Genomic DNA, 26,005 nt, shown 5'->3' on the forward strand with positions numbered 1-26,005 from the left:
CGGCGCGCCGCCGCCCACGATTGGACCGCTCTGAAACCCGTGATCAAAACCTGGCCCGCCCAGCCACGCCTCCCGCCGAAGGGGATTGGCTGCGGGCTGGTGACGTCAGACCCGCTTCCATCCGGGCTCCATTTTGTGCGCCGGACAACCAATTTGGCGCGAAAGTTCTTTCCCGGGTGGAAGCAGGGGCGGCGGCGGCGGCGCAAAGATGGCGGAGGGGACGGGACGGGTCCGAATCTTCCCAACCTGTCTGAAAGGATCGCTGAGAAGGCCCTTGCTAGAATGGGAACACGTGTGGACCGGAGCTCAAGATCATGCCGGGGACCAGCTGACTCGTCGGGTGGGGAGTGGTGGGAACACCCCGACTCCTCAGGACTTGGGCGCGTCCTCTTCAGCTCTGGCGCGGAACTCACGCCTGCCTCCGAACTGCCAAGCATTGACATCCGCGGGGCAGTGTCTGCCTGAGGGCGAAGTCTAGATGGGTAGAAAACCGAAATCCATCTGACTCTACAGATCAGAGTAGAAATGCCCCCCCACCTTGGGTTTCAGGAGCAGAAAGCCGCCCCATTCTCCCGTGGGGTGACGCCTGGCTTTGAACCCGCTAAGCCACTGGAAAGAGGGTGGCTTGGAAACAGGAAACACAGGGGGATGTTGCTGAGTCAGCCGGTGTATGAAATGTCCCATGTTAGACCTCCTTCCAGTGGAGGCCTTCCTAATTTCATCTGTCAAGGTCCTTGGGTTGACCTTGTTTTGTATGTTTTTCTGCAGATGACGTCCCTCGTAGGTATATCTGTGGAGACAGCTGGATTAATAATTACCTAGGTACGTGGAGCGCTGGTGGCTAAATCGTGTTTATGCTTTGGGCTGATAACCCCAAAGTCAGCAGTTTGAGATCACCAGCCAGCTCCCCTGGAGAAAAACAATCCCGTAAAGATTAGCCGTCACAGGGCCACTTCTTCCCTGCCCTATAGGGCCACCGTGAATCAGAACTGACTAAATGGAAGGGAATTGTTGGTTTGGGGTTTGTTTCGTTTTCTTTGGTTTTGAAGGGAGGTTAGGGGTCAATGGGGGAGCTCACCAAGATTGAGTACAAGAAAATATTTTAAAACTGATGTGATGAGTAGATAACTCAATGTGACTGAACGGTTGTATGATACCCATGCCAATAGAACTTGTTTTTAAAGTTGAAAAATAAAAGCCCTGGTATTGCAGCAGTTAAGTAAGCACTCAGCTGCTAACCCCAAACTTTGGCCAGTACAAAGACCAAACTCGGTGGCACTATGGAGAAAGGCCCGGCACTACACCCCGATAAATTACAACTGAGGAAACCCTATGGGCACCCCCAAGCCCAGGGCATGAACCTTAGTCATTCTTATGCCTAAAAATAAACTGCCTTAATGCCTGAAACCAAGGCATGTGCTCTGCAGAAGCCAGCTGCCTGCCGTGAGAACCCTGAGTCCATCCTAAACCTTGAAGCGGTCTAGACCTCATCTTGAGTATTGTACACACACACACACACTTCTGACCACTGTGCTGCCAAGTGATCAGGACAAATCCGGGGAGACAGGAAGAGGTAGTATGATCACTCCCCCTGACTGATGGGCTTGGCAAGTCAAGGAGCTTTCTTTTGCTTACTGGAAAGATGGATAGGTTAATTGCAGCTGATACACACTGACCTTGTGGGAACTAATACATATGGATAGAGGGCAAGTATCGCTTTTAGTCCTCCCCCCTTCAGGCCAGTTGAATCAATAATAGCCCTCCTGTTATACCACTTGTATCAGTGATCTTTCACCAAGCAATTAGTGTAGAAAGAATCAAGCCTCCCTCCACAGATTTGGTTACATGAGGTTGGTCTTATATCGTTCTACCGTCTGCGGTAGGTAGGCAGGCATCCTTTGATGGCGGGTATGTTTCTCGCCTCTTTGCTGCCTGTGCCAAATAAAATTTCTTTTCTGTACCATTGAAACTATGTGGCTCCATTTCCAGCCCAGCAAGCCGGTCTATAAAGGGCAGCAGTAGCCCTGGTGAGGGACACATACCTTAGAACAGTGGTTCTCAACGTTCCTCATGCCGCGACCCTTTCATACAGATCCTCATGGGGTGGTGACCCCCAACCATAAAATTATTTTCATTGCTACTTCATCACTGTAATTTTGCTACTGTTATGAATCGTCTGATAAGCAAGATGTATGTTCATTGTTACAAACTGAACATACTTAAGCCATACTGATTAATCACAATATGTAATTATATATTGTGAAATATTTATTTCTAATGACAAATCAGTGAAATTTTGTCTTGAAGGACGGTGTAGCATGGGTAGAAGTCTTCACGCCAGGTACTCAGAGGTGGGTGTATCTGCATGTGGGCGGACCTGCCTAGAGACGATAGAGGAGCAGTGTCTCTGTTCCTAAGATGATTGGAAATATGTGTTTTCCAATGGTCTTAGGCGACCCCTGTGAAGGAGTCATTCCACCCCCAAGGGGTCGCGACCCACAGGTTGAGAACTGCTTTCTTAGCGCAGTGGGCCATTTGAGATCAGAAGACAATGATGAAGCCCTGGAGGTCAGCAGTTCAAAGCCACAGGGAGAAAGATGTGGCTGTCTGCTTCCTAAAGATGATAGCCTTCAAAACCACACGGGGTTAGTTTTACCATCAGGCTTGTGGGCTGTGGCGTCTCCCTCCTTGTACGGATAGCGCCCTGGGTGGTACAGACAGTACACCCTCAGCTGTTAACCCAAAAGGAACTGGGCAAGGTGCTCAGCTGCTGCCCCAAAGCCTCGCTGTTAGCCTGCACCCAGCCGCGCTGCGGAAGAAAGGGCTGGTGATCTACATTCTTAAATATTACAGCCACAAAGCAAAATCAGTGAGCTGGGTTGGGAATTATGCAAATGGGAGCACAAAGGCACAGCGAGGTCAGCTGAAAAGGACCAAAGTGAGCTGGTGGCAGAGCCAGAATTTAAACTTGCTTCTCCCATCCTAGGAGCCCTGGTGGCTCTGTGCTGACCACTGTTCCCATCCTAAAGTGTCCACAGCGCTGGTGAGTGTTGTGTCTGCACCATGCTGGGTTAACTCTTGCCTGTCTGTGGTTGATGAGCTGGAAGCCAGTCGAGCCCACATCAGCATAGGGAGGTGTGTGTGTGTGTGTGTGTGTGCGCGCGCGCGCGCTAAGCTTGTCACCCCAATGCTGTCATCTCTTGTCCACTTTGTGGGGCTGCCTTTTCCTGCCACTTTGTCAGAAAAGGGGAGCAAGCCCCTGCTAAAACCATCTGTCCCAAGTTGTGAAGCAGAGGACCCCGTCTGGCTGCCAGAACTGAGGGTCCGCGTCTCAGTAGCCCCAAGACTCATGCTGGGATCCTGCCCGCAGCACAAGTACTGTGACAGCTAACCTCAGCATCACAAGTCCTCAGGGGTCCCAGGAAGTCAGTGTAACTGAATAAAAGCCCTGGGAGGCTGGCTCTGTGCCTAAAGTCCAGGTTGGTGTAATTGTTGGAGTGCTGGTGGTGTAGTGGGTCACACTCTGTGCTACTAACTGCAAGGTCAGCAGTTCAAAACTACCAGCCTCCCTGAGAGAAAAATGCCCGTAAAGAGTTACAGCCTCAGAAACTCACAGGGGTCGTTCTCTCCCCTGCCCTATTAGAGGCTCTCTATGAGTCAGCATTTGACTCAGTGGCATTGAATTTTGTTTCTTCACCCTCACCAACTCCTTCTCAGCCATTTTATTGTAGTTACTTCTTGTGTTAGACCGGGTTAACTAGAGACACAAATCCAGAGACGCCCAGTCCAGATCAATTTCCTAAGTCAAGTTCAATACTAGTCCATAAAACCCTCTTCATACTCACACAGTCACGTGCAATGATGCAGGAAGATCACAGGCCGGTGGGTGTAAAGTCTTGTGGATCCAATGGCGATGTGGGAACACTCTCAGGGCTGGCACGGGTCTCCACGAAGCTTCTCCAGCTCTCCAAGTGTGGCTCTTCAACAGGAAGGTGAAGCAGAGAGAGGGGCTCTCACTCAGCACGTCTCCACTTGGCTTGTCAACAGGAAGCCCCAAGCAGAGAGAGAGGGAGAGAGGAAGTTCCCAGAATCCTCACAAGACCTGATTGACAGGCTAGACTCCACCCCTACACTTATTTATCAAGTTGACATGAAATTGTCAAATCAGCTGCACAAGACCTCTTTCAAGTGCTGAAAAACAAGGATGTTACTTTGAGGACTAAGGTGCCCCTGCTCCAAGCCATGGTATTTTCAATGGCCTCATAAGCCTGTGAAAGTTGCATAGTTATGTTAGACCAGGTTGACTGGAGAAGCAAATTCAGACACTCATATGTGTGTAAGAAAGAGCTTTATATAAAAGAGCAATTATGTATTGCAAAAACATCCCAGCCCAGTCCAGATCAAGTTCATAAGTCTGATATTAGCCCATATGTATGATACCAACCTATAAAGTCCTCTTCAAACTCACAAAACACATGCAATGACGCTGAATGCTAGAAGTTCGCAAGCCAGTGGGTGGAAAGTCTTGTGGATCCACTGGTGATAGAAGCATCTCAGCGCTGGCGTGGGTCTCCAAGTGTCTCCTCCAGCTCCGGGGCACTAGCGTAGCTCCAGGTGTCTTGTCAGCAGGAATGTCTTCCAGGGAGTGAACGTGTCCCATCTTCAGTGAGCTATTTATCTCCATTGTGCCTCCAAATGAGGTCATCAATCTGCATTCTGATTGCCTGGCCAGACTCCACCCCTTTCTCAAATGAACAGATTATGTAATTGGCACAGGTGAATACGGCAAACAAAAGAAGAATGGAAGCATTTGCACTTCAGTGCTGGCGGAGGATATTGAAAGTCTCGTGCACTCCTAAAAGCACAGACTAATCTGTCTGGGACGAGTGCAGCCAGGGTGCCCCTTAGCAAGGATGATGATGAGACTTTGTCCCGTGTACTTTGGACGTGTTCTCAGAAAGACCCGTCCCTGGAAAAGGACAGCATGCTTGGTAAAGAGGCGGGGCAGTGGAAAAGAGGAGGGCTCTGGACCAGATGGATTGACACGGTGGCTGCAACAATGGGCTCAGAAAATGGGATCAGGTGGTCTGGGTGTGGAAATGGTGCCCGCCCCGTGTTCACGGGCCCTCTTCCAGCAACTGGACAGTGGAGAGAGTGAAGGTGAATTCAAATGAATGGAAGGCCATCCATCAATGAGAACGACTAGGACAGAGCCCGCCTGCCTCTGTGGTTCATTCACAAGAGAGGAGAGGACTAAAGGTCCACTAGCTTTACATTCCACTTTCCCACCAACGTCCAGAAGCCCCCTGGTATACAGAGACGGAGCCCTGCCGACGTAGTGGTTACACATTGGGCTGATGACCGCAAGTTCAGCAGTTCAAAACCACCAGCCTCTTCTCCGGGGACAGGCTTTCTTTGCTTTGTCTATAGTAGTTACAGACACAGAAACCTGCAGCAGTGAGTTTGGTTTGGAGCTTTGTCTACGAGGAGGAGCGTGTCAGTGGGGGGTGGGGGGAATAGTGAACATGAACTTGACGCTTGCTTTTCTCAATCGGATTGTCTGGACTTGACTCACTCTCTGCAAGGCGACTTTGTTTGCGGTGGAGGGGGAGGACCCCGGCACCCATTACTCAGCATTCCGCCTGTGAGATGAATCTCCAATCCTTCCTCCATCTTTCACTCCCGCCTTCTTCCCTTCCTTCCTACCCACCAGGTCTACGCTCCTTTGGGAAACAGAGGCCAGGAGCGGAGAACTTTGGCTGCTGGTGCCAGAGTAAAGACTGACTCATAGGGACCCCCCCTGACAGCGTCGGGCTTTATGTTTCCCAGGGCTCTCTCTGCCCCTGAAGTCACTGGGTGCATCAGAACGGCCAGCCTTTCATTGGCTGACCATCCGGATGCCTTAACCTCGGCAGGGAGTTTCATAAGCAGCCCTCCTCTAGGCCCTGGAATCTGGGCTGGGGCTCCAGGTGACTCTGGCCATTCCCACCACTGTGGGGGTCTCACGTGCTGTTCCTATGCTGCCTTGGAACCGAAAGCAAATCCCAAACCAAACTCACTGCCATCGAGTGGGTGCCGACTCCTAGCGACTCTACCGGACTGGGCAGGACTGCCCCTGGGAGTCTTCGAGACTGCGAACTCTTTACAAGAGTTGAAAGCCCCATAAAGTCTGTCTCCTGGGGAGCAACCGGTAGTTTCGAACTGCCAATCTTGTGGTCGGGCGCCCAACTCATGACTGCTGTGCCACCAGGGCTCCTGCATGGGACAGAAGCAGACTTGAAGTCACTTGTCTAAGGTCACAGACTTAATGACAGTTAGGCCTGGGCACTCAAGTGCCCTGCCTCCAGCCCTCAGATACAGGTAGAGGGACCCTGCCCCTGCTCTGTGCTGTCCCTTCACCGAAGGGCCCTCCTTCACCTGGGCCTGGAGGCTCCGTGTCAGGCGCCTCAGTGGCCCTAGCAGCCTGGGCCGATGGAGTGGACGCTGTGTCCAGAAAGGAACTTTCAGGAGTAGATCGTTCAGGCCTGCCTTCCCAGGCACCCCGGGGGGACTCAAACTTCCAACCTCCCAGTGTGCAGCAAAGCACCTAAGTGCTTCACCACCCAGACACGCTGGAGCACTGGGCAGCCCTGCTTTCAATCCTTCAGCCCCAGATGTACTGCTGTAAGATACGAAGGGGGGTGGGGGGACAGAGGGGAGGTGACTCCACAGGGCGCTGGGAGCCACCGGTCTCCTCTTCGGTCCTCTAAGGATGCTTATGCTGCCAGGGAGCTCACGTCCCAGGACAGGGTCCTGAGGCAGGCAGGTGGCACTGCATAGCCGTCAGAGGGGACCCCACGGTGCCCTGAGGGGCTAAAGACCAGACCTGCGGAAGACCTGTCCAGTGGAGCAGCAGGGTTGTGTACCTAGGGCCCGCCTCTGGTCTACTCTGTGCACACCACTCAGCCAAGTTACCTCCGCCTAACAGGGCAGCCCCGTCCTCAGAGGCCAGGCTTACACCAAGGAGGGTTCCGCACAGCCATTCACCCCTCAGCTGCTGAAAGCCGACCCCCCACATCCTCAGAATGGGGACCCCAACCATGGAAACCTGCTCCTGCCGCCCCGTCCCCACCAGGCCCTTGGAAACAAGCCAGCTGTCCTGGAGCCCAAGGGAAACAAGACGGCATCGAATCTTGAGTCAATGTCCTTTATTGTGACACGTACAAGTTAGACACCAATGCTGGTGATGGCCTCCCGTCTGACCACCCACCTCCCAGACCCTGGCTCCCGGGCTGTAAAACAACATAATATAATACTGGAGTGGGGGCGGAGCCAGATACAGTGGTCCAACACAAACAAGACAGAGAAACAAACACAAGACACTACATCTCTTGGCAAGTTTATGTAAAAAATCACCATGGCACACAGGACAGTGGTCATGGCCTTGTCAGCGGGGCCTGTGCCCTGGGCTTGGAGGCGGCTCTGCTGCAGGAACAGGGGTGGAGGGGCTCCCTGCCCACTCAAGAGGCCGCTGTCTCCGGGCTGGAGGTGCTTTGGGATGAGTCAAATGCCCGGTGCCTTCCTCTTTCGCAGAGAAGGGGGCCACAGGGGAGGGCAGAGACATGCCCAAGGTAGAGAAGCCAGCAGGGTTTCCCCTTGGCTGGACAGAGTTCATGGCCCGGGAGTCGGCGTGCCCACATTTAGATGGCGTACAGCCCCACGGCCACCGTTGCCACCAGGAAGCTGAGCGTCAGGACCCAGCGGAAGACTGGAGACTGGGGGAGGGGACACAGAGCAGCCTTGCTTCTGGGAACCTCTGTGGGGGTGGTCTCTGCCAAAGAAAGGAGGAGTCTGGTCAACCACAGGGTGCTGCAACCTGGTATCATATCACGGCAAAGCACCGCACAGGGGCCTTAGTTGCCTGCCTCTGGGTCGATGCCTGTTCGAGGCCAGGGAGGGGGCTCTCTAGCCACTGCTTGAATACCGCCAGTGATGGGAAGGTTATGACTTCCCAAACTGCCCATGACTCTGTTTTCAGCCAGACCACAGGTGAGGAAGTTCTGGGGCCCGGGGCACATGTTCACAGGTCTGCCTGCCCTGAGGAAAGCCCTCTGCAGACTTCCCTGGGCAGGGGGGCTGAGCGGTATCCCCTCATCTGCAAGCTGGAAGGAAATGGAGTGATGGGCAGGGGCTGGAAGGGAGAGTCTCCAGGCGGAGATTTCCTTGTTCAGCCATCATGTGGGGTCGGGCCACCTGCCAGCTCCTCGAAGGTGCTCATTACCCCAGGAGGTTACTAGCTAGAACGGGGGTCAGCTTAGGGATCAGGAGACAGGGCACTGGGCATGGGGTAGGGAGGCATTTTGCCCATGACCTCACAGAGTCCACTACATACAAGTCCTCACTCCCAAGACAGTGAACCTTCTGGAACAAGCACCACCTCCTTGATTTGAAAGGTGGGGAAATAGGCTGGCCGAGACCCACACAGTGAAATCGAAGTGACCCCACCCTCCACGCCCTGTCACCTGCATCCTGCAACCCATGGTCCAGCATCCAGGAGGTCCTCGGGACAGACCATGAGCACCCCACCCCTCAGAGCCCAGAGGAAGCCCTTCCCCTGGGCCTCACCTGGCACCCTGGGGCCTGCCCGCCTCTGAAGGCCTGGTGGGTTGGAGGGGCGCTGGTCGGCGGTGTCCGGGGTCAGCAGCTGCTGCAGCTCCTCAAACAGCTAAAGACAGAAGATGGACGCCTCAGTAAGAGAAGGAGGGACCCGGGCTTTCCGTTCTATTAGGAAACACTAACAGCCGGCCTAACAAAGTCTAAGAACCAAGCCTGGATGCGCTCCCGCCTGGGCTCGGAGCTTAAGAGAACGCGTTAGCAGACTCCCAGCATGCTCTTCTTGCTGTTGCTTTGCCCCACCCCCAGGACAAGCATCTTGAATTGAGAATTCCTAGTACCCGTTCATCACGGGAGGAAGGTGAGGCAGTCTGCTCCCATCAAGATCAGCAGCCTAGGAAGCCCCCAGGCATCGTTCTCCTCTCTCTTATCACAGGGACGCCCAGTCTGTGGGGGAGGGGAGGTCATGCACTCGAAGCTGCTGGTTACCAGTCGGGCGGGGTGACTTCGCCCAGGGGAGGAAGAAAGGCCTGGCGATCTACTTCTGAACACTCTCTACTTCTGAACACTCAGCCACCACACCTGGGCTTCTCCCGAGACGGAGTGGACTTGATGGCCACTGGTCTGTTGTTTGTTCGGGGGTCTGTGCGTCTCGGAGTCTCAATCCCCTGATTCACCAACCCAACGTAAACTGCCCCCCCCCAGGGGTCTGAGGCTGTAACTCTTTATGGGAGTCAACAGCCCTGTCTTTCTCCCAGGTTGCTGCTGCTGGTTTCAAACCACTGGCCCAAATGTGTATCCATTAGGGGTTAATGAATGAGGCCCCCATCCCTCATGCAAGTCTCTGCTGGTTGGGGGCGGGGGTTGCTTCAATGGTGTCACCTCAACCTCACAGGCAGAGCTCATGGATCGGTTCTATGGCTCAGGGCTAAGCACTGGGCTCCGAACCTGGAGGTTGATGGGTTGAACCCACCAGGCACTCCTTGGGAGGAAAGACTTGGCCACTGTAAGGGGCAGTTCTCTGCCACACGGAGTCACATGAGTCAGAATCGACAACAGTGCTACGAACCCCGTTTCCCAGATGGGCAAGGTGAGGTAGGGTGCAAGGAAGATCACCCAGCTAATTAGGCAGGGGGAGAGCTGGAAGCCTGAATCAGCAGTCCCTGCACGTGACAAGAGTCCCCAAGGAGCTCGGTCATGTTCAGCGCGGGGGCTGGGCTGGGGGCAGGCGCGGCTGACCTGAATGTTGAGCAGGAAGGCGGTCTTGGCCTCCTCGACGACCCTGTGCTTGACCTCGGGGGTCATGTCCAGTGAGTTCATGCGGGCGCGGTAGAGCTGCTTGAACTTAGTGGCGTTGGCGATGTTGGGGAAGGTGAAGAAGGCCAGGCCCTCGCCGGAGCTGGGCAGGTCCAGGGCTTTCTGGGCGATCTTCTTGAGGACCTGGCCCCCGGACAGGTCGCCGAGGTAGCGGGTGTAGGCATGGGCCACCAGCAGCTCGGGCTCTGTGCTCCCCACCACGTGTAGCCGCCGCACGTACCGCCGCGTGGCTGCCGTGTAGGGGATGACCTGCTGCCAGTCGGGCCCGTACCAGAAGGCCATGTCCTGCTCCAGGGCGGCTCTGCGGTGCAGCTCCTCCGGGAAGTAGAGGGGCGAGTAGACGGGGTTCTCCCTGTTGCGCTCGATTTCCTCCTCCAGGGCCACGTAGATGTGGTACAGGGAGGCCATCACCAGCTGGAGCCAGAAAACCAGAGCGAGCAGGTCAGCCTCCCTCCAGAGACCACCTGCACTCGAGAGCTCCTCATGGCCCCTCCCATCCAGACCATCCTCCCCACACAAGAGCCAGACGAGTAGTTCTAAGAGAAAGACTCTCTCAGCCGGAAGCCTCCGACCCCCCGGGAGAGCACACAGCCTACGGTTCTCCCCACGGAGCCCCACAATGTAGGCGCTAGTCTCCTTTCCCCCAAAAGGGCAGAAGGCTGGGGCGGGGGTGGGGGGGATGTTCATGAGACTTTGAGGTGGTGCTGCTTGTCACCTAGCATGACCCGGAGGCAGGGGCATGGCCACATGCAAGGGACACTCTGTGCTGGAGCCCCCCACCCCCCATGGACTCTGCCCTGGGGGAGCAGGCCCGAGCACATGTTATAGATTAATAGCTCCGGTGTGGGTTGCAAGGGTTTCCAGGTCATGCCAGCCCCATGCCTTGTGCGGCAGGGTAGAAAGCCAGGCAGCCTAAGTTCTGGAGCCTGACCGACCCTCGGCTGTGTGGCAAGCAGCCTGCACTCTCAGGCCCCGGTGTCTTTGCCCTAGGTGCACTGAGAACCCGTCAAAACCAGACCGGGTTCAAGAACTGTGCCACACAATGTCCAGCCCTTCCCACTTACTGACCGGCTGTGTGGCCTCCTAGTAAGTATTGATCTCTCTGAGCCTTCCTCTCTCCTCACCAGGGTTGAGGCACAGAGAAGAATCATACAGAACAGAAAATGCCCCAGCGCAGAACAGGTAGGTGCCCAGTGGGCAGCGCTGCCGCCCCAGCCCCGTCACAGCATGCATAGCTGATCGTGGACATGCTGTGAGACTGCAGGTCAGTCATCTGCCCTTCCTGAGCCTCAGTAGCTCCCATCATGGGTCCCTTGGACATGCCCATCTGGTCTCCGTGTCAGCATCCCCTTGATAAAGGCAGACCTGAGCCTTGGGCACATCCACACTTGTTCCATTTTCCCCTAAACATGGTCCCACAAGGCCACATACCTTAAAGCTTTCTTGGGTCACCTGGCCCTTCTGAAAATTCTTCATGAACTCGACATTCTCGGCCTGGGTGTGCACCTCCTTGGTGGCCTCTTTCAGAGCCTCTGACAAGTCCTGGGACATGCTGTGGAGGGAAGTGACCAAGAGCTTGCTTAGGAGCAGGGTGTTCCCGGGGCTGCTGCCCACCCATCTGCACACTCGGCTCGGCTCTATTGGAATGTAACCCTGAGGCCAATAGATCCGTCTGACTCAACGTAGTACGATCTGGTCCTAGAACTGCGCTCCTGGGATTCCCAAGGGCTGCGTTTTCCCTGGGACTCCGCCTCCCACACAGACACATTCCTGACCCTGATCATCTCCGTGTGCAGATGTAAACAACCGTTAGTCATTCCAATACCTGTATGCGAGAGTTCCCCAAACAGAACCGACCAGGGGCACACCCTTCCCCCAGTTACCAGATATGCTGGGGGGAGGAGGCAGAGCAGGGAACACCGGGAACATTCACATGCAACGTTTTCATTGTGCGTTTGGGTTTTTAAACGGAAAAGTTTGTGAGCTTACTTTGCAATGCAGTCTCACAGTCCCCGGTAAAGGTGTTCAGACTGACATAAGGGAAACACTGCTTACTGACAAAGTCCCTTTCCCGCAGGTAGACCTGCTTCTACTATCCCGAAAACCATTCCTCCCAGCAAGGCTCCCCTGTGCCCTGGCGTAACTACACACAGCTTGGGAGAAGGAGGGAGGAATAGGACTCATTCAGGTTCAATTTGCAAATCGGCCACTTGTGGAAGGGGTGGGGCCTTCGCCCTAAGCGACTGATCTCCTCCAACTGTGAAAATGGGGAGCCCAGCAGCCCTGGGACCCCTAGGTTGCCCTTGGCTAATAGAAAGGTTGGCGGCTCACTCAGCGGAGCTGGGGAAAGGACTGGCGGGCGGCGCCCGGGAAGACTTCAGCCAAATGCGCTCTGCAAACCTTCACCCAACTCACAGAAAGTTTTCGAGCCCAGAAAACCCGGGGGGAGAGAGAGGGGGACAGTTCTCTGTCACACAGGGGGTCGCCGGGAGTCCGGATCAAGCGGGTGGCATCGGGCCTGGGGTCGGCCCTGAGCGCCAGGTACCCGCGGCTGGGCACAGAGCGCACCTGGGCAGGCGGGGCGAGCACGTCACCCAACACGCGCCCGGTGCCGGGCGCAGGAATCCGGCCAGCACGGCTAGGAAGCTCCCTTCCGACTCCAAAGCCGGGGCCTCGAGCACCGCGGCTCGGTCGCTCCGGGCTCCCCGGGAACCCCGCGGTCGAAATAAGCCCAAGCAGCGAGGGGCACGCGCCCCGCGCCCTCTGCCCGCCCCCCGGGGCCCGCGCTGACCTGTCCGGCTGCGTGCGCTCCTTCGGGCTGCGCTCCATCGGGCCGGCGGTGCGCTCGCTCGGGTGGCTGCGGGGTGGCCGGGCGGTGGCTGCGGGGTGGCCGGGCGGTGGCTGCCGGGTGGCTGGGCGGTAGCGAGCGCTGACTGTGCCGGGCTCGCCGGGCAGCCCCATTTATCCCCCGCGCGGCGGGTCACGTGGCCAGCAGCCCGGGGCGCTGACCGCCGCTTTCGAGCCACGTTCTGGGCCGCGCCCGGGGCCCGCCGGGCCGGAGGGGCGGGGCGGGGGGCGGTCATATGATGCTTGGAAAACAAAGCCACAGGGAAGAAAAGAAAAAAAAATTTAAACTTCAGGAAATCTCTGAGCTGTTCACTGTGCGGGCCGGGTTGGACCCCAGCCAGAAACCACCCCCCAGCCCCCAGTGGGGACCGCCCTCAGCCCCCAGCAGTCTGGAAGGTTCCAGAGAGCTGGAGACTGCGATCCTGAAGTGAGAGTTGATGGACAAACATCACCCCAGGCCAGGTAGCCCTCTCCTCCCCCACCAACTGCCCCTCCCCGCTCCCCCGGGGCTGGGGGGCCTGTGCCACCTCCTATTAAACTATAGGTTTAATAATATATAATATTTATAGATTCACGTTATTGTAGAAATACCCTATGAAAGAATACAAAAATCTGTATCGAGGTTTGCCGAGAGACTGAATTGTTAGACTTCAAATTTTATCTAATGTTGTACTGAAAATTTTATCATTAAAGTCATCCATAATTGTTAAAGGAAAAAAAAAACCCCACCAACCAAACAAAAGTTACAGTCTTAGAAATTCACGGGGCTAGTTCTGCCCTGTCCTGTAGGGTGGCCTGGGTCAGCCTCAATTCCATGACAGGGAATTTGCCTTGGTGTGTACAGTGTTCGGCTGTCGTGGCAGACATCTCCCTCAGACCCAGTGACAGCTCTGCTTGCCCTGCTGTCTGTCCTTGCTCAGCTGCATCTTCGTCTTGTCCCTGTGAATGCCGAAGCTCAGAGAGCTGGGGATGGCAAGGCCAGGGCTCAAACCACTGCACTTTGAAGCCAGGGCCTCCACCCCTGACCACACACCACCTTGCCTCTCCAAGAGGGTACAACCCTGGACGTGGTGCTCAGGCCTAACAGCTAAGCTCCTCCCTGAGTTTAGGGGAACCGAGTGCTAATGTCTGAATGCTTCCCATCTGTCGGTGCTGAGCCCACCAATCTCAGGACCCCTTCTGGGACACCTGGCCTCGGAGGAGGTCCCAGAATGAGGAGTGACTTGTGTGGGCCATGGCCTGCTGGGGGATGGAACATCAGTGACCCAGCGTTCTAAGTTTGTTGCATGTTCCTACTGGCTTCCTGGGGGCCCCAGACTTGGCTAAAACCCACTTGGGGTGCAAGAGGCAGGGCCACACTGTTCTGGGCCTCTCCTCTGCCCTTCCCGTTGCTGAATCAGCTTCCCCACTTCCCCTTCCCTTTCCTTAAGCAACTGCAGTGATCTCAGCCTGCTCTTTCTCGCCTGGTGCCAGGCTGAGTAAGTGCCTCGGAGTTGGCCACATCCTAATCCGAATGCCCAGGATGAAATGAAGGACCTTGTCCGGGGAGATTATCCTGGATGAGCCGGATGAGCCCCCTGTAATCACAGAGGTGCCCGTCAGAGGCAGGCCAGCAGCAGGGGAGGGGGCCACAGAGAGAATTGAGGACTTGCCTCATCCTGCGGGGGAGGTGCCTGCTTGGCCCAGGAATGACTTGCAATCCCCCAAGAACCTAAAAGCTCACCGTTCCAGCCCACCCGGTGACCATCTGCTTCCACAAAGATGACAGCTATCTCCAGGGCCCAGCAGGCCTATCCCGGGGCTGGACCAGACTCGGCCGTGGTGCGTTGGGGTTTGGTAGGATGGAAGAGGAATGGCAAGCGCAGGAACGTCGGCAGGCAGCGACTTCTGGAAAAGACCAGGTCCTTCTGAACCTCCAGGAGTGCAGCCCCACGGACCCTGCTCAAGACTTGCGACTGCAGGATGCCACAGCAGAAATACATACTGTCTGTAGTCAGAGTACAGGTCACTCGGTAACAGCAGCTCCAGGAAGACGAATGGACCCCAACTGGAAGGCCACCTTATTGAATTCTGGGGCAGAATCTTAGTGTGTGGTGGGGGGGAGCAGGGGAGGGATAGAAAGACTCTGGGGGTTTCCTCTCAACCGCTGCTCTGCCTTTCAGCACGATGGCTGGCACCCACCACTAATGCTTCATTCTGTGGGAGCCCTGGTGGCCCCCTGGCTTAGATGCTGGGTTGCTAACCGACAAGGTCAGTGGTTCAAATCCACTGGGGAGAAAGATGAGGCAATCCTAAAGATGGGCAGTCTCAGAAACCTCTGTCCTACAGGGTTCACTATGGATCAGAATCAAACTCGATGGCAGTGGGCATGGGGGAGAGCCTGCCACCCTCTTCCCTAGGCCTTCCATCCAGAGCTAAATGTTAGGAGGGGCCAGGTGTGTATTCATGAGAGAGAGAGAGGCAAGGTGAGATACAGCCCACAGTGATGGAGCATGGGAGGGACGTCCAGGAAGTAGGTGGAATGTCCCAGAGAAGGACTGGGAGTGGGGGTGGGGGTAGGCACAGATGCCAAATGGGGGCAGAAATTGCAAGAAAACCTTCTCTGAGGTCCACCCCGAACGCAGCGCCTTCACAAGCATTGTCTCACCGAATCCTCACCAAACCCTGCCAATGGGAGGCAGGAGATCCATGATGGTGGGAGGATGCCACCCCCACCCCCACACCACCCCAGGGCCCCCAACGATGTCCATGCAACCACCCCCAGGACCTGGTGATGCCACAGACCCTGTGAGCGAGTTCATGACCCTTAGCAACATAACGAAGGCCCACCAGCTGGCCTCCACGGGTGGCTATTCTCCATGTGGTTTCCAAGGGATGGATTTGGGAAGTCGATGGCCTGGCTTTTTTTGGGGGGCGCACCTTTAGGTGGACGAAGGAGCCCCGGGAACAGAGTGGGTTGTGAATTGGGCTGCAAGCCACCAGGTGAGCCGTTAAAACCCACCAGCCTCTCCAGAAGAGAGAGACGAGGCTTTCTGCTCACAGAAAGATACACAGGCTCTGAAATCCACAATAAACAGTTCTGCTCTGTTCTCCGGGTCACTAGGAGCCCCCAGGGACTTGATGGCAGTAAGTTTGGTTGGGGCTTAGGTGGGCTAGAACCAGCCACCTCTTGGTTAGCACCTCCTAACTTGAGCTGCTTGCCCGAAACCAAACCAAACCAAACAAAACAAAACAAAACAAAACAAAAAACAAAACCCATCTCACGTGCTGCCACGGAGTTGATTCCAGGTTGTGGTGTCCCATGCGCTACAGCGAATGGAGCTGCATGGGGCTTTCATGGCTGTAATCTGTACAGAGAGGGTTGCCAGCCCTTTCTTCTCCTGGCCCAGCCTGCGGGCCCCCTCATCCTTAGAGCCCAGCTCTGAGAAACCAGGCACCGAATTGCTGGCCTGGATGTCTATGCACTCATCCCACGTCCGCCGTGTGTACCCTTGGCTTTTCTTCGCTCGCCGCCCCAGTTCCTGCAGACCAGAAGACACCAGTCGCGGTACCTGAGATGGCTGTTTAGACGCCAGCAGAAGGACCATGCTACTCTGATTGACCTTGATGTTCTCAGAGACCCTGGTTCTGAGCCGGAAGGCCCATGCCTGCTTCCCTCAAGATGGGTAGGGATGTCTGAGGAGATTCTAATATAAATCAGTCCCCTGTGTGCTCTACCACATTCCTGGGTTTATTGGCAGCAGAGGTAAATATGCACATACAAGTGCAGTCTGCCAAGCCTGCATGCAATCGTAGGCCTCCTCCCATGTCTGTTCAACCTGCACGTCTAGACGTGCACCTCCTGGCAGGCCATTGGTATCGCAGGATTGTGTAGGTAACAAACAGTGTGTAGCTCCGTTGTCTTTGGCTCTTGCCCTCCTCTCCGTGTCTGCCCTGCCTCCAACGTTTTTCGGTTGATCTCCCACAGACTGTATATAACCTTCCCTCTCACTGGTCACTGGCGCTTCCACCCCATCACTCACTCACTCGCTCACATGGAGTCCCTTGTGACTCACAGCCACCACACAGCGCAGACCTGCCCCGCTGGGTTTCCAAGAGTAATGCCTTACGGAAGGAGAAAGCCTCATCTTTCTCCCTCGGAGTGGCTGATGGTTTCAAACTGCTGACCTTGCGATGAGCAGCCCAATGCATTCCTCCCCATGACACCAGGACTCCTGTTCCCGCCCCCCCCAACCATGAAAGAATGTGTCTGTTGGTGTGGACGCCTTGACTTTCGCCACGGTGGCCTCCTCTGGCGGTAGTGTCTTCCAGGCCCATCCAGGCACGCGTGTTTGTTTGGGGTCATCGTAGCTACTGACAGGTCCTCGGGTGGTGCAAACAGCTGGCGTCCTACTATGCACCTAGAGCAGCGGTTCTCAACCTGTGGGTCGTGACCCCTTTAGGGGTCGAACGACCCTTTCACAGGGGTCGCCTGATTCATCACAGTCGCAAAATGACAGTGATGAAGTAGCAACGAGCATCATTTTACAGTTGGGAGAGGCGGGTCACCATCACATGAGGAACTGTGTGAAAGGGTCGAGGCACGAGGAAGGCGGAGAACCACTGGCATAAAGGCTGGTGAATCAAACCCAGCCAGGAGGGCTGCGTAAGAGAGGCCTGGCGGTCTGCCTCTGTAAAGATCGCAAAGAGCCAAGAGAAGCCCGTGGTCTCCAGCTGGACCGGGCTTGATGGCAAAGGCTCTGGTGTGGGGCTTGGGAGCCGCTGAGAGGGAGACGGGTGGGAGAGCCAGAACCGAGGCTGCCGGCCGGCCTGCCTACCGCCCCTACCCAGGTGAGACATGACAGGGGTTTGGACCAGGATGAGGCAGATGTTTGTGGTCACTGAGTCAGCTCGGACACATAGTGACCGTCGGCACAAGATAGCAACACACAGCCATCCTCACTAGCGTTGCTCCGTTCAAGCCTCCTGCTGAAGTCGCTGTGTCGATCCAGCTGACAGAGTTTCTCCCTTTTCTCCCCAGAGGCCAACTGTCACCGTCTCCGTTCTGACTCAGAACTTTCAGAGACTGTAACTCTTTTATGGGAGGAGAGCCTCTTCATTCTCTCAAGGAGCGGCTGGTGGTTTTGAACACCTGGCCTTACAGATCGCAGCCCAACTCAGAACCCATGAGAAAGCCCGCAGAGCAAGGTTAAAACCCCTCCACAGATGAAGGGGGACCTTACCAGACAGGATGTCTTTTTCTAGTGAGTGCTCCTCTCCGGTAGCAAGAAGTGACTATGTATTTTAAAGGCAGGGCTATCATGATTTTCTGAAAGACCAAAGGTGGGGTGTGTGAGAATCGAGAGGGTACCCACAGAGGGGCTGCCAGGTTCCCGAGACCCTGAGGAGGGCAGGTCTGAGGGCTGGTGTGGCGGCTCCAGTTTGGATATGTCAACTTTTCGATCAGGAGTTGTCCTGGTTAGAGCTCAGCTACTCCCCAGAAGTCAGCCTGAACCCCTCAGCTGCCCTGCAGAGGAGAGATGGGGCAGTCTTTTTCCAGAGCAATGTGCAGCCTTGGAAACCTGAAAATCAATGCCGAGGCAACAGGCCTGGTTTGGTGTGGGGGAGTTTTGAAGGGCTTGGGACAGCGCTGTGCAGAGATTCAGGTGCACAGCTTGGCGAGATCAACAAGCAGCTTCTGCTGTCTTCCAGAAGTTTCACTTCCCCCAGCCTGCTGCGAAGAACAGCTCTTTCACCACCACCCAGAGAACTCACCCGTGACTCAGCAGAACTCAACTTCCCTTTGTCTCTGGAGTCCCCCCTCCCAACCATGACACAGTAAAAAAACCACATAGCAGCTGCTATGTGGAAATCAGGACTCAGCACTCTGGCGGGAGGCAGCTGCTGCCAACAGAAATGGTTGAGACTCCGGGGGAGGAGGTGGGGGGAGTGAGGTTGGCCCGGGTGAGGGTTGGTGGGGTTTGCCCCCCAGCTTCTAACAGTAAAAAGCAAGGGCAGAGTCCTAACAGATGGGGAGGGTCCTTCTGGGGGTGCAGGAAGCATCTGGACACCCTGCCGTTGTGTCTTTGGGCAGTGGGAGATCCCTATACACAAGGCCACCGAGGGTGTCCTGACCGGCACCCAAGCCCACCCAGACACAGTGGGTGGGAGGTCAGGCAGGGCAGAGGCTCAGAGAGAAACAGCCTAAAGGGAGCCTGCCTTCCTCAGGGAACACACAGAAACATTTCCAGGCTGAGCTGTCGCCAGACCCTCCTGGCTAAGCCCCCCAGGCAGGCTGGGGGAACATATGTGCCAGGTCAAAAGCTAACAGGCCTAAGAGCCCCTGCCCCGGCCCCCACCCAGCCCAGGGCCACGAGAGAAGACCAGCAGCCCAGTTGGAAAGGCCGGCGTTTAGTAACCATCTGGTACAATGGTTGGTCCAGCCCTTGGCGGCTGGCCCAAAGGCAGGCGGTGGTTTGCATGCACCCAGGGGCTCTGCAGAAAAGACCGGCAATCCCCTCATCAAGATGACAGTGGAGGAACTGCCCCCAGGGACCAGTTCTGCTCAGCCACACAGGGTCATGACCAACACAACAATGGATCATGACTCTGCTGGGAGAGCCCGAGCCTAGCCCTCACACCCAAGGGGGCAGGAGACGCTAAGTGGGAAGTAACTGTGCCCCACACATTGCCACCTCCTATTTTCCCAACTCCCTGAGATTACCAGCCTTTTGCTGATAAGGTACTGAGGTGACAGGTGTCACTTCTCTGGGTAACACCATTCAATAGGTCCCTGTTGCCGTGGAAATAGAGCCTCGCTCACAGGGCTCAACTTGGTTTTCCCGAACTATGGGTACCCGCCTTTGAGAAAGACCCCCCACCCAACGGGCCAGCAGGTCCTCACCCCTTCTCTTCTTTCTCTCTTCTGCCAAGGGATTTATTTTTGCAAAATTCAAGCCAGAAAGGGGCTATGTACCTAAATGAAAAAGCAATAAAATGTAGAGGCTAAATCAAGACAGAAGAATCTTCGTGGCCTCTGTTGTTTAAAAAAAAAATTTTTTTTTTGGCGGGGGGAATGTCATTAATACCACACAAATATAAAATGAAAGCTTTCTGCTTTTCAAAATACATCGTTAACCAGAGAACACAGAGGCAAGTCACAGACCGGAAGTAACATTTGCCCATTGATCAAAGAAGGTACGGAAAGGATGCATGTGGTTATGATGATTTTATGGGCACCACTTCATTTCGATTTTGTTTTCTCGTTGTTTCTGCTGGGTTTCTCAGTTTGTGAAGCACAGGGGAAGGGGGTGCAGAGTGATAATAACTGACCCAGGGCTGATAGAGGATGCGGGGCTGTGGGGCGGGTGAGAGGGAGGGTGAGGGGATTTCAGGAGTAAACAGTGAAGGGGGGGGTTAGGGAGCACTAGAGCTGATCGTGATTGTACAACTCATTCTAAAGGCGGTTTAACCATGGGGGAGGCAGGAGGAGATGTTCTAAATTGATTGTGGTAAGGATTGTACAATTATTTTTTATATAATTGAACGATTGAATTGTATGATATGTGGACTAGGTGCCAATAAACCTGTTGGGGGTGGGGCAGAGAGAGAACATATACAATTCAGTTAGGAAGCAAACGAGAGAGTTTTTAGAAGAAGTTCTCTCCAAAGACAGCTAAGACCATATTGCCCATAGAGAGTGAGCTTGACTATACCCCGGTTCTACCAGGTCAAAGTTCTTCTAGTACAGCGGTTCTCAACCTGTGGGTCGAGACCCCTTTGGCAGTCAAATGACCCGTCCACACGGGTTGCCAGATTCATAACAGTAGCAAATTTATAGTGATGAAGGAGCAGCGAAAATAATGTTATGGTTGGGGGGGGGGGGAGTCACCATCACATGAGGACGTGTATGCAAGGGCCGCGGCATGAGGAAGGCTGAGAACTGCTGTTGTAGTCTAATGCTTCTGTTTGTTGTTTTAAGTTGCTGTCTAATAGGTCTGACTCATGGCCACCTTTTGCACAACAGAATGAAACAGCGCCCAGCCCTGTGCCATCTTCATACCCGTTGGTATGGCATTACTGGTCTACTGTAGACTAGTTAAAGCAACAGATGGAGCAAAAAGATTACCGTTAAATCCAGGGCCCATGATTCAGCGCCTGTGTAGCCTTTAACCTCTCGACGCATTGCTAGCCTCGCTCGGCAGAAGGACAATTACAGCATTGACTCAGGGGGATGTGGTGAGGCTCCAGCCAGTCTAATACATGAAAGAAGCTTAGACCTGGGTCTGAACTAAAGAGGCACCCGGTAGGCTTTCCAGGCTGTGTTGTGTGGGCCTGAGCCTCTCTTTCTTATCTAGAAATTTCTGGTTGGTTCCGTAATAGAGGAGAATCCATAATAGTTTACCATTTTGTTCTCAGAGTAGGAGATTGGGGAGAGGGACTCGTTGGCTTCTCAATCTTATTTTGAAAAGCAAACTTCCTTGAAATAATTTCAAGCTTACCAAAAAAAAAAAAAGCTGTGCCAACAGTTCAAGAGCATTCTGTCCACCTTCCCCCAGACGGGCCTATTGCTGACACCTGGTCATATGTGATTGGCCCTCCTGCTTCGTGGAGCAGAGGAGCGGCCAGACGAGAGGAAGGCCTTCCTCCCTGAAGCAGACTGGCACAGTGGGCACAGCAGCGGGCGTGAAAGCAGGAACGATGGTGAGGGTGGTACGGGGCCAGGCCAGGTGTTCTTCTGTTGCACATCAGATCGCTACGTCGGTCAGAACCAACTCAACCGCCTTGAACAACAACACAGATGTTAAAAACCGGGCCTGTTGCCGTCTAGCCGGTCCCGAATCATGATGACCTTCGTCAACCGAGTAGGAATGCCCCACAGGCTTTCCAAGGCAGTACTATGCCCAGAAGCCGCTGCCACATCTTGTGGATTCGAACCACAAACCTTTGGGTTAGCAGTTGTGCCCAGCAGGCGGATGCTTTAATCACTGCACATCCAGCGTACCCTTCTCTAGAAATAGATTGCTTACCTGACCGTATATGTTAAAAAACAAATAAACAAGCAAAATACAAATCTGTTTAAAGTCAAAACAAAGCATTTTATTAAGGGCAAGAGAGGGTGAAAGGGTTTTGCAAATGGAGGAGAGAGTCCAGGAGCTTTGGACACAGAGCTCTGAGCAGCTGCAGGGTCAGTGAGGGAACTAAAGCTACCAGCAGGCGCCAAGCTGGAACGCGCGGGCATATCTGACTGGGTGACAGTCACAAAGCTGTAGGTGCCAGGAGTGGGCTCGGCCACCTTCTAAAGCAGTTGAGTTCCTTGGGAGAAAAGGGGGCTTCAGGGGACAACATATTGCTGACCGTGAACTGGCCCATAACATTTTAAAATAAAAGCACTTCTGAGTACCGAACATAAAGGAGGAGAGGGAAAAAGGCCCAAAGACATTTCATTCAGGGGTCAAAGGGCAGCAGTACCCCAAGAGTCACATGTTGGACACGATGTCTAATGATGCCTGCTCACACTGAATAATCTCCAGGCAACATCAACTACTTCTAGCCACGTGGGTGAGATGAGCAGGACAGGCGGAAGCTGCATACATTTTTCTTTTGGGGGGGCTTGGGGAGGGAGGGCTAGCAGCTGGTTATATCAAAGTCAGGGGTGCGGTGAAATTTTGGATGCCAGAGGCTATTTTTAAAAGTCCCCAAATGGAGCTGCTTAGGACAAGGAGAGATGCGGTGGGCCCGGCTTTTGTTGGAAGTCTTCGTCACACCAGGAGTCTCCGTTCTTAGACGGTTCTTCATGGTGTTGGTTTTGGGCCACCCCAAACCAGCCTCACCCTCCTTCCCTGGAGCTGCTGGTGGTTTAGAACTGCTGACCTTGTGGTTAGCGGCCCAATGCGTAACCCACCAGCACCAGGGCCATCTATTCTGAGGTTTGCCCCTCACTCAGAGGGGATACACTCCGCCTCGCTGGGAGATCCCTGTGAGACACGGGGATTGAAGGTCTGAAACTCCTCTCTGCTCAGGGCCTGGCTGGCCGAGGACGGACACACACACGCACACTGGGAAGTTCCCGGGGACAGGCTTCGAGGCCCCAGCCTGCAGTTGAGGACACTAGGGTGGCGGGGTGGTGGGGGTGGTGTTGGGGGTGGGGGTTGGCTGATCTCTAAGGAGCAGAAAGCAGACGCAGCCGGGTCCACCCCGCAGCTGGAAAGGCGCCTTTGGGCAGACGCCCCGCCCCGGCGCAGCTGGACCCGTGACTCGGCCAAAAGAGACCTTTGGACCTTGACTCAGCGGAAAGCTGCCCGAGACCGTGACTCAGCGGAAGGCAGCCGGGGCCGTGACTCAGCAGAACGACTCCACCGCGAGGCAGGCGAGGCTCGGTCCGGATTCCTGCGCGCGGGCGGCGGCCTCGGGGCGGAGCCGGGGTTGGCGCCCCGCCGGCGGGCACGCCGCAGAGTGGCCTGACCCCCTCCGCCCGCGGCGGGTGCTAGCGGGGCCCCAGGGAGCTGCCCGGGACCGCGCCCGGCAAGCAGTGCACCTGGAGCGGGTGACTCCGCCTCCCTCGCGACCTTGCCGGGTCCACTGGACCAACTCGTGATTGACTCTCGGGGCCTCGGTCTCCCCGTGCTGAACAGGTGGGCGGAAAACATTCCGGGGCCGGTCTGTCATCACCCTGCAGCTGACGGCAGGCAGTTCAGCTGCCCCGTGGCCTGCCCAGCCAGACACCTTGTGACTCCTAAAGAGGAGATGTAAACGATGTGTTGATGACACCCTCCTCCGATGATGGCCGTGGGAACCCCACGCGCAGTGCCCACCCTTCGGCTGCTAAGCCTTTGGTTCTCTTTCTTTCTCTGAAAGATGATGTACAAGTGGGTTTTTGTTGTTGTTTAAGAACCTCAAGGATTGTCCCGCACTAGCCGCCAAACCCAAGCTCACTGTCATCCAGTTGAGATGCACGGTGACCGGATAGGACAGAGCGGAACTGCCCCTTTGGGTTTCTGAGACGGGACCTCTTCATGGGAGCAGACAGCTTCATCCGTGTACGGTGGGGAGGCCGTCGGATCCGAACCTCTAACCTTGTGGCTAATAATTCAGTGTGCAGGGCCCCTTTCCCGTCCTTCAGGAGAAGCCTATGGGTGAGAAATGGCTGGTGGGTTTAAAAACCCAAAATAATAATACTTCTAAATAATCAACCGCACGTCTCATCAAGCCGATTCTGACTGGTAGCAATTGTATAGGGCAAAGGAGAATCGCACTTTTGGGTTTCCTGAGCCGTAATTCTTTAGAGACTAGATAGCCTCATCTTCTCGGACCAGCCCCAAACCACACCCAACCCAACCCATCCCTGTTAAGTCAATGCCGACTCATAGCGACCCTACAGTGCGGGGTAGAACTGCCTTGTGAGGTTCAGAAACTATGACTCTTTACCAGAGTGGGTTTGAACTGCGGACCTTTTAGACCACAGCCCCACACATCACCACTACACCACCAGGGCTCCTTCGGGGACAGGCAGGTGGGTTCAAACGGCAGGTTTTGCCATTAGCAGCCTAACTCAGAAATACCAGGGTGGAGGGACAAGCGGCTGGTACTGAACTTACTAAATTGGGCAGCCTGGGCTGTATCTTGTTCCCCTTCGCCACCCAGACACTCAGTCAAAGTCTGTCACTCCCCAACAGCTACTTTAGGGGAGTCTTTGCAGGGATAGGGGCCCAGGCCTCCCAAAAGAGGATGGAGAACGAGTCCAACGTGGGAAGTGAGAGCAAGGGTGGGATTGGGAGCCCCTCAACTGCAGAGATGCCCTGAGTCCAGGGGAGACTCCTGCCCCACGCTCTTCCCTCAGCCGGTAGAGTGGAGTACTTGAATTGGAAAATTAAAGGATAGTGTGTTGTCATAGTAGCAAAACAACCTTCTACACTACATGTTTAGTTTAAAATAAAAAATGAAGAGGTTATTAATGTGAAGAGTCATTTGCGAAATGCGTAAACAGAATCCAAAAAGTTTGTGACAAAGTGCTCCAAGGAGCTACAGAGTCACAGAGTGAATGGAGACGAAGCCCACAGCTGAGGGAGCCAATAGAACAAACCCACTTCCACGGAGTCAGTTCCCGGCCACAGGGACCCGCTAGGCGGGCTGGCGCTGCCCCTGTGGGTTTCTCAGACCTCAACTCTTCATGGGAGTAGAAAGCCTCTTCTTTCTCAGGCGGAGAGCTGGTTGGTTTTGAACGGCTGACTTTGTGGTTAGGAACCCAGCACGTTGCATTTGGGTCCCAGTTACCAAGCTCAATGTGGTAGGACCGCGAAGGGCCAGCTTTTGCAAGCGTTGACTTGCTTTGCCCAAAGGGGCTTTGACCAGGAGGGGAAGGGGAAGGTGGGGGGAAGGGGAAAACCAATCACAGGGATCTACGTATAACCCCCTCCCTGGGGGACGGACAACAGAAAAGTGGGTGAGGGGAGATGTCGGACAGCATCAGACATGACCAAATAATGATAATTTATAAATTATCAAGGATTCGCCAGGGAGGGAGGGGAAAATGAGCTGATCCCAAGGGCTCAAGTAGAAAGCAAATGTTTTGAGAATGATGATGGCAACAAATGTACACATTGTGCTCGACACAATGGATGGATTATAAAAAAGTTGTACAAGCCCCCAATAAAATGATTTTTAAAAGAGCAAACTGTGATAAAAAAAAAGGGGAGGCCTTTGGGTGGCAACATGTTGCTGAGTATGGACTTTCTGGAATGTTGTAAAATACAATGATTTCCAAGTCCAGAGCATTGAGGAAAAAATGGTTTTAAAAAAGATCCCATTTAGCTCAGTGGGTGAAAGGGCAGATCTCAACTCCTAGCGTCACATGCTACATGGCACATCTGTCATTGACCTGCTCATACTGGGTCATCTCTCAACATCAGCGTCTTCTGCCCACACACTTTAAGTTACGGGCTGGGCACAAGTCTGCGTGCGTGCATGCGTGCATGTTTCATAGAAGCTCTTTGCAGCCTCTAAATTAAGGTGCAGTAGAGATGTTTACAGATGCCAGGCTGCACTGTATAAGGAACAATGGTGGCATAGTGGCTATGTGTTGGGCTGCTACATGTAAGGTTAGCAGTTCGAAACCACCAGCCACTCCGAGAGGAAAGGTGAGGCTTTCTACACCTGTAGAGTTAGTCTTGTCAAGTCTCTCCTATAGCGTCCATGGCAGTGAGTTCTCTCTCCTCTTTCTCTCATACATGATATATGCGCGCGTGTGTGTGTGAGAGAGAGAGAGAGAGAG

General features: G+C 54.6%; 1 protein-coding gene across 1 annotated transcript; it reads right to left on the minus strand.

The window, feature by feature from the left end:
- Positions 1-7,172: 7,172 nt before the first annotated feature.
- On the minus strand, positions 7,173-12,885 carry HMOX1 (heme oxygenase 1). Its single transcript, XM_075551010.1, has 5 exons — positions 12,701-12,885; positions 11,341-11,461; positions 9,832-10,323; positions 8,605-8,704; positions 7,173-7,810 (listed from the first exon to the last, which is right to left on the minus strand). The coding sequence occupies exons 1-5, from the start codon at positions 12,868-12,870 to the stop codon at positions 7,680-7,682; spliced, it is 1,014 nt and encodes a 337-aa protein (XP_075407125.1). The 5' UTR covers positions 12,871-12,885; the 3' UTR covers positions 7,173-7,679.
- Positions 12,886-26,005: the final 13,120 nt, after the last annotated feature.

The sequence above is a fragment of the Tenrec ecaudatus genome, chromosome 6, assembly GCF_050624435.1.
Source record: "Tenrec ecaudatus isolate mTenEca1 chromosome 6, mTenEca1.hap1, whole genome shotgun sequence".
NCBI lineage: Eukaryota > Metazoa > Chordata > Mammalia > Afrosoricida > Tenrecidae > Tenrec > Tenrec ecaudatus.

Excerpts from the sequence above, each read along its gene's own strand:
- HMOX1 (XM_075551010.1), bottom strand. The coding sequence starts at position 12,870 with ATGGGGCTGCCCGGCGAGCCCGGCACAGTCAGCGCTCGCTACCGCCCA. Across the intron at positions 11,462-12,700 it reads GAGCGCACGCAGCCGGACAG|CATGTCCCAGGACTTGTCAG; the intron begins GTCAGCGCGGGC and ends TTCCCTCCACAG. Across the intron at positions 7,811-8,604 it reads GGCAGGCCCCAGGGTGCCAG|AGACCACCCCCACAGAGGTT; the intron begins GTGAGGCCCAGG and ends TTTCTTTGGCAG.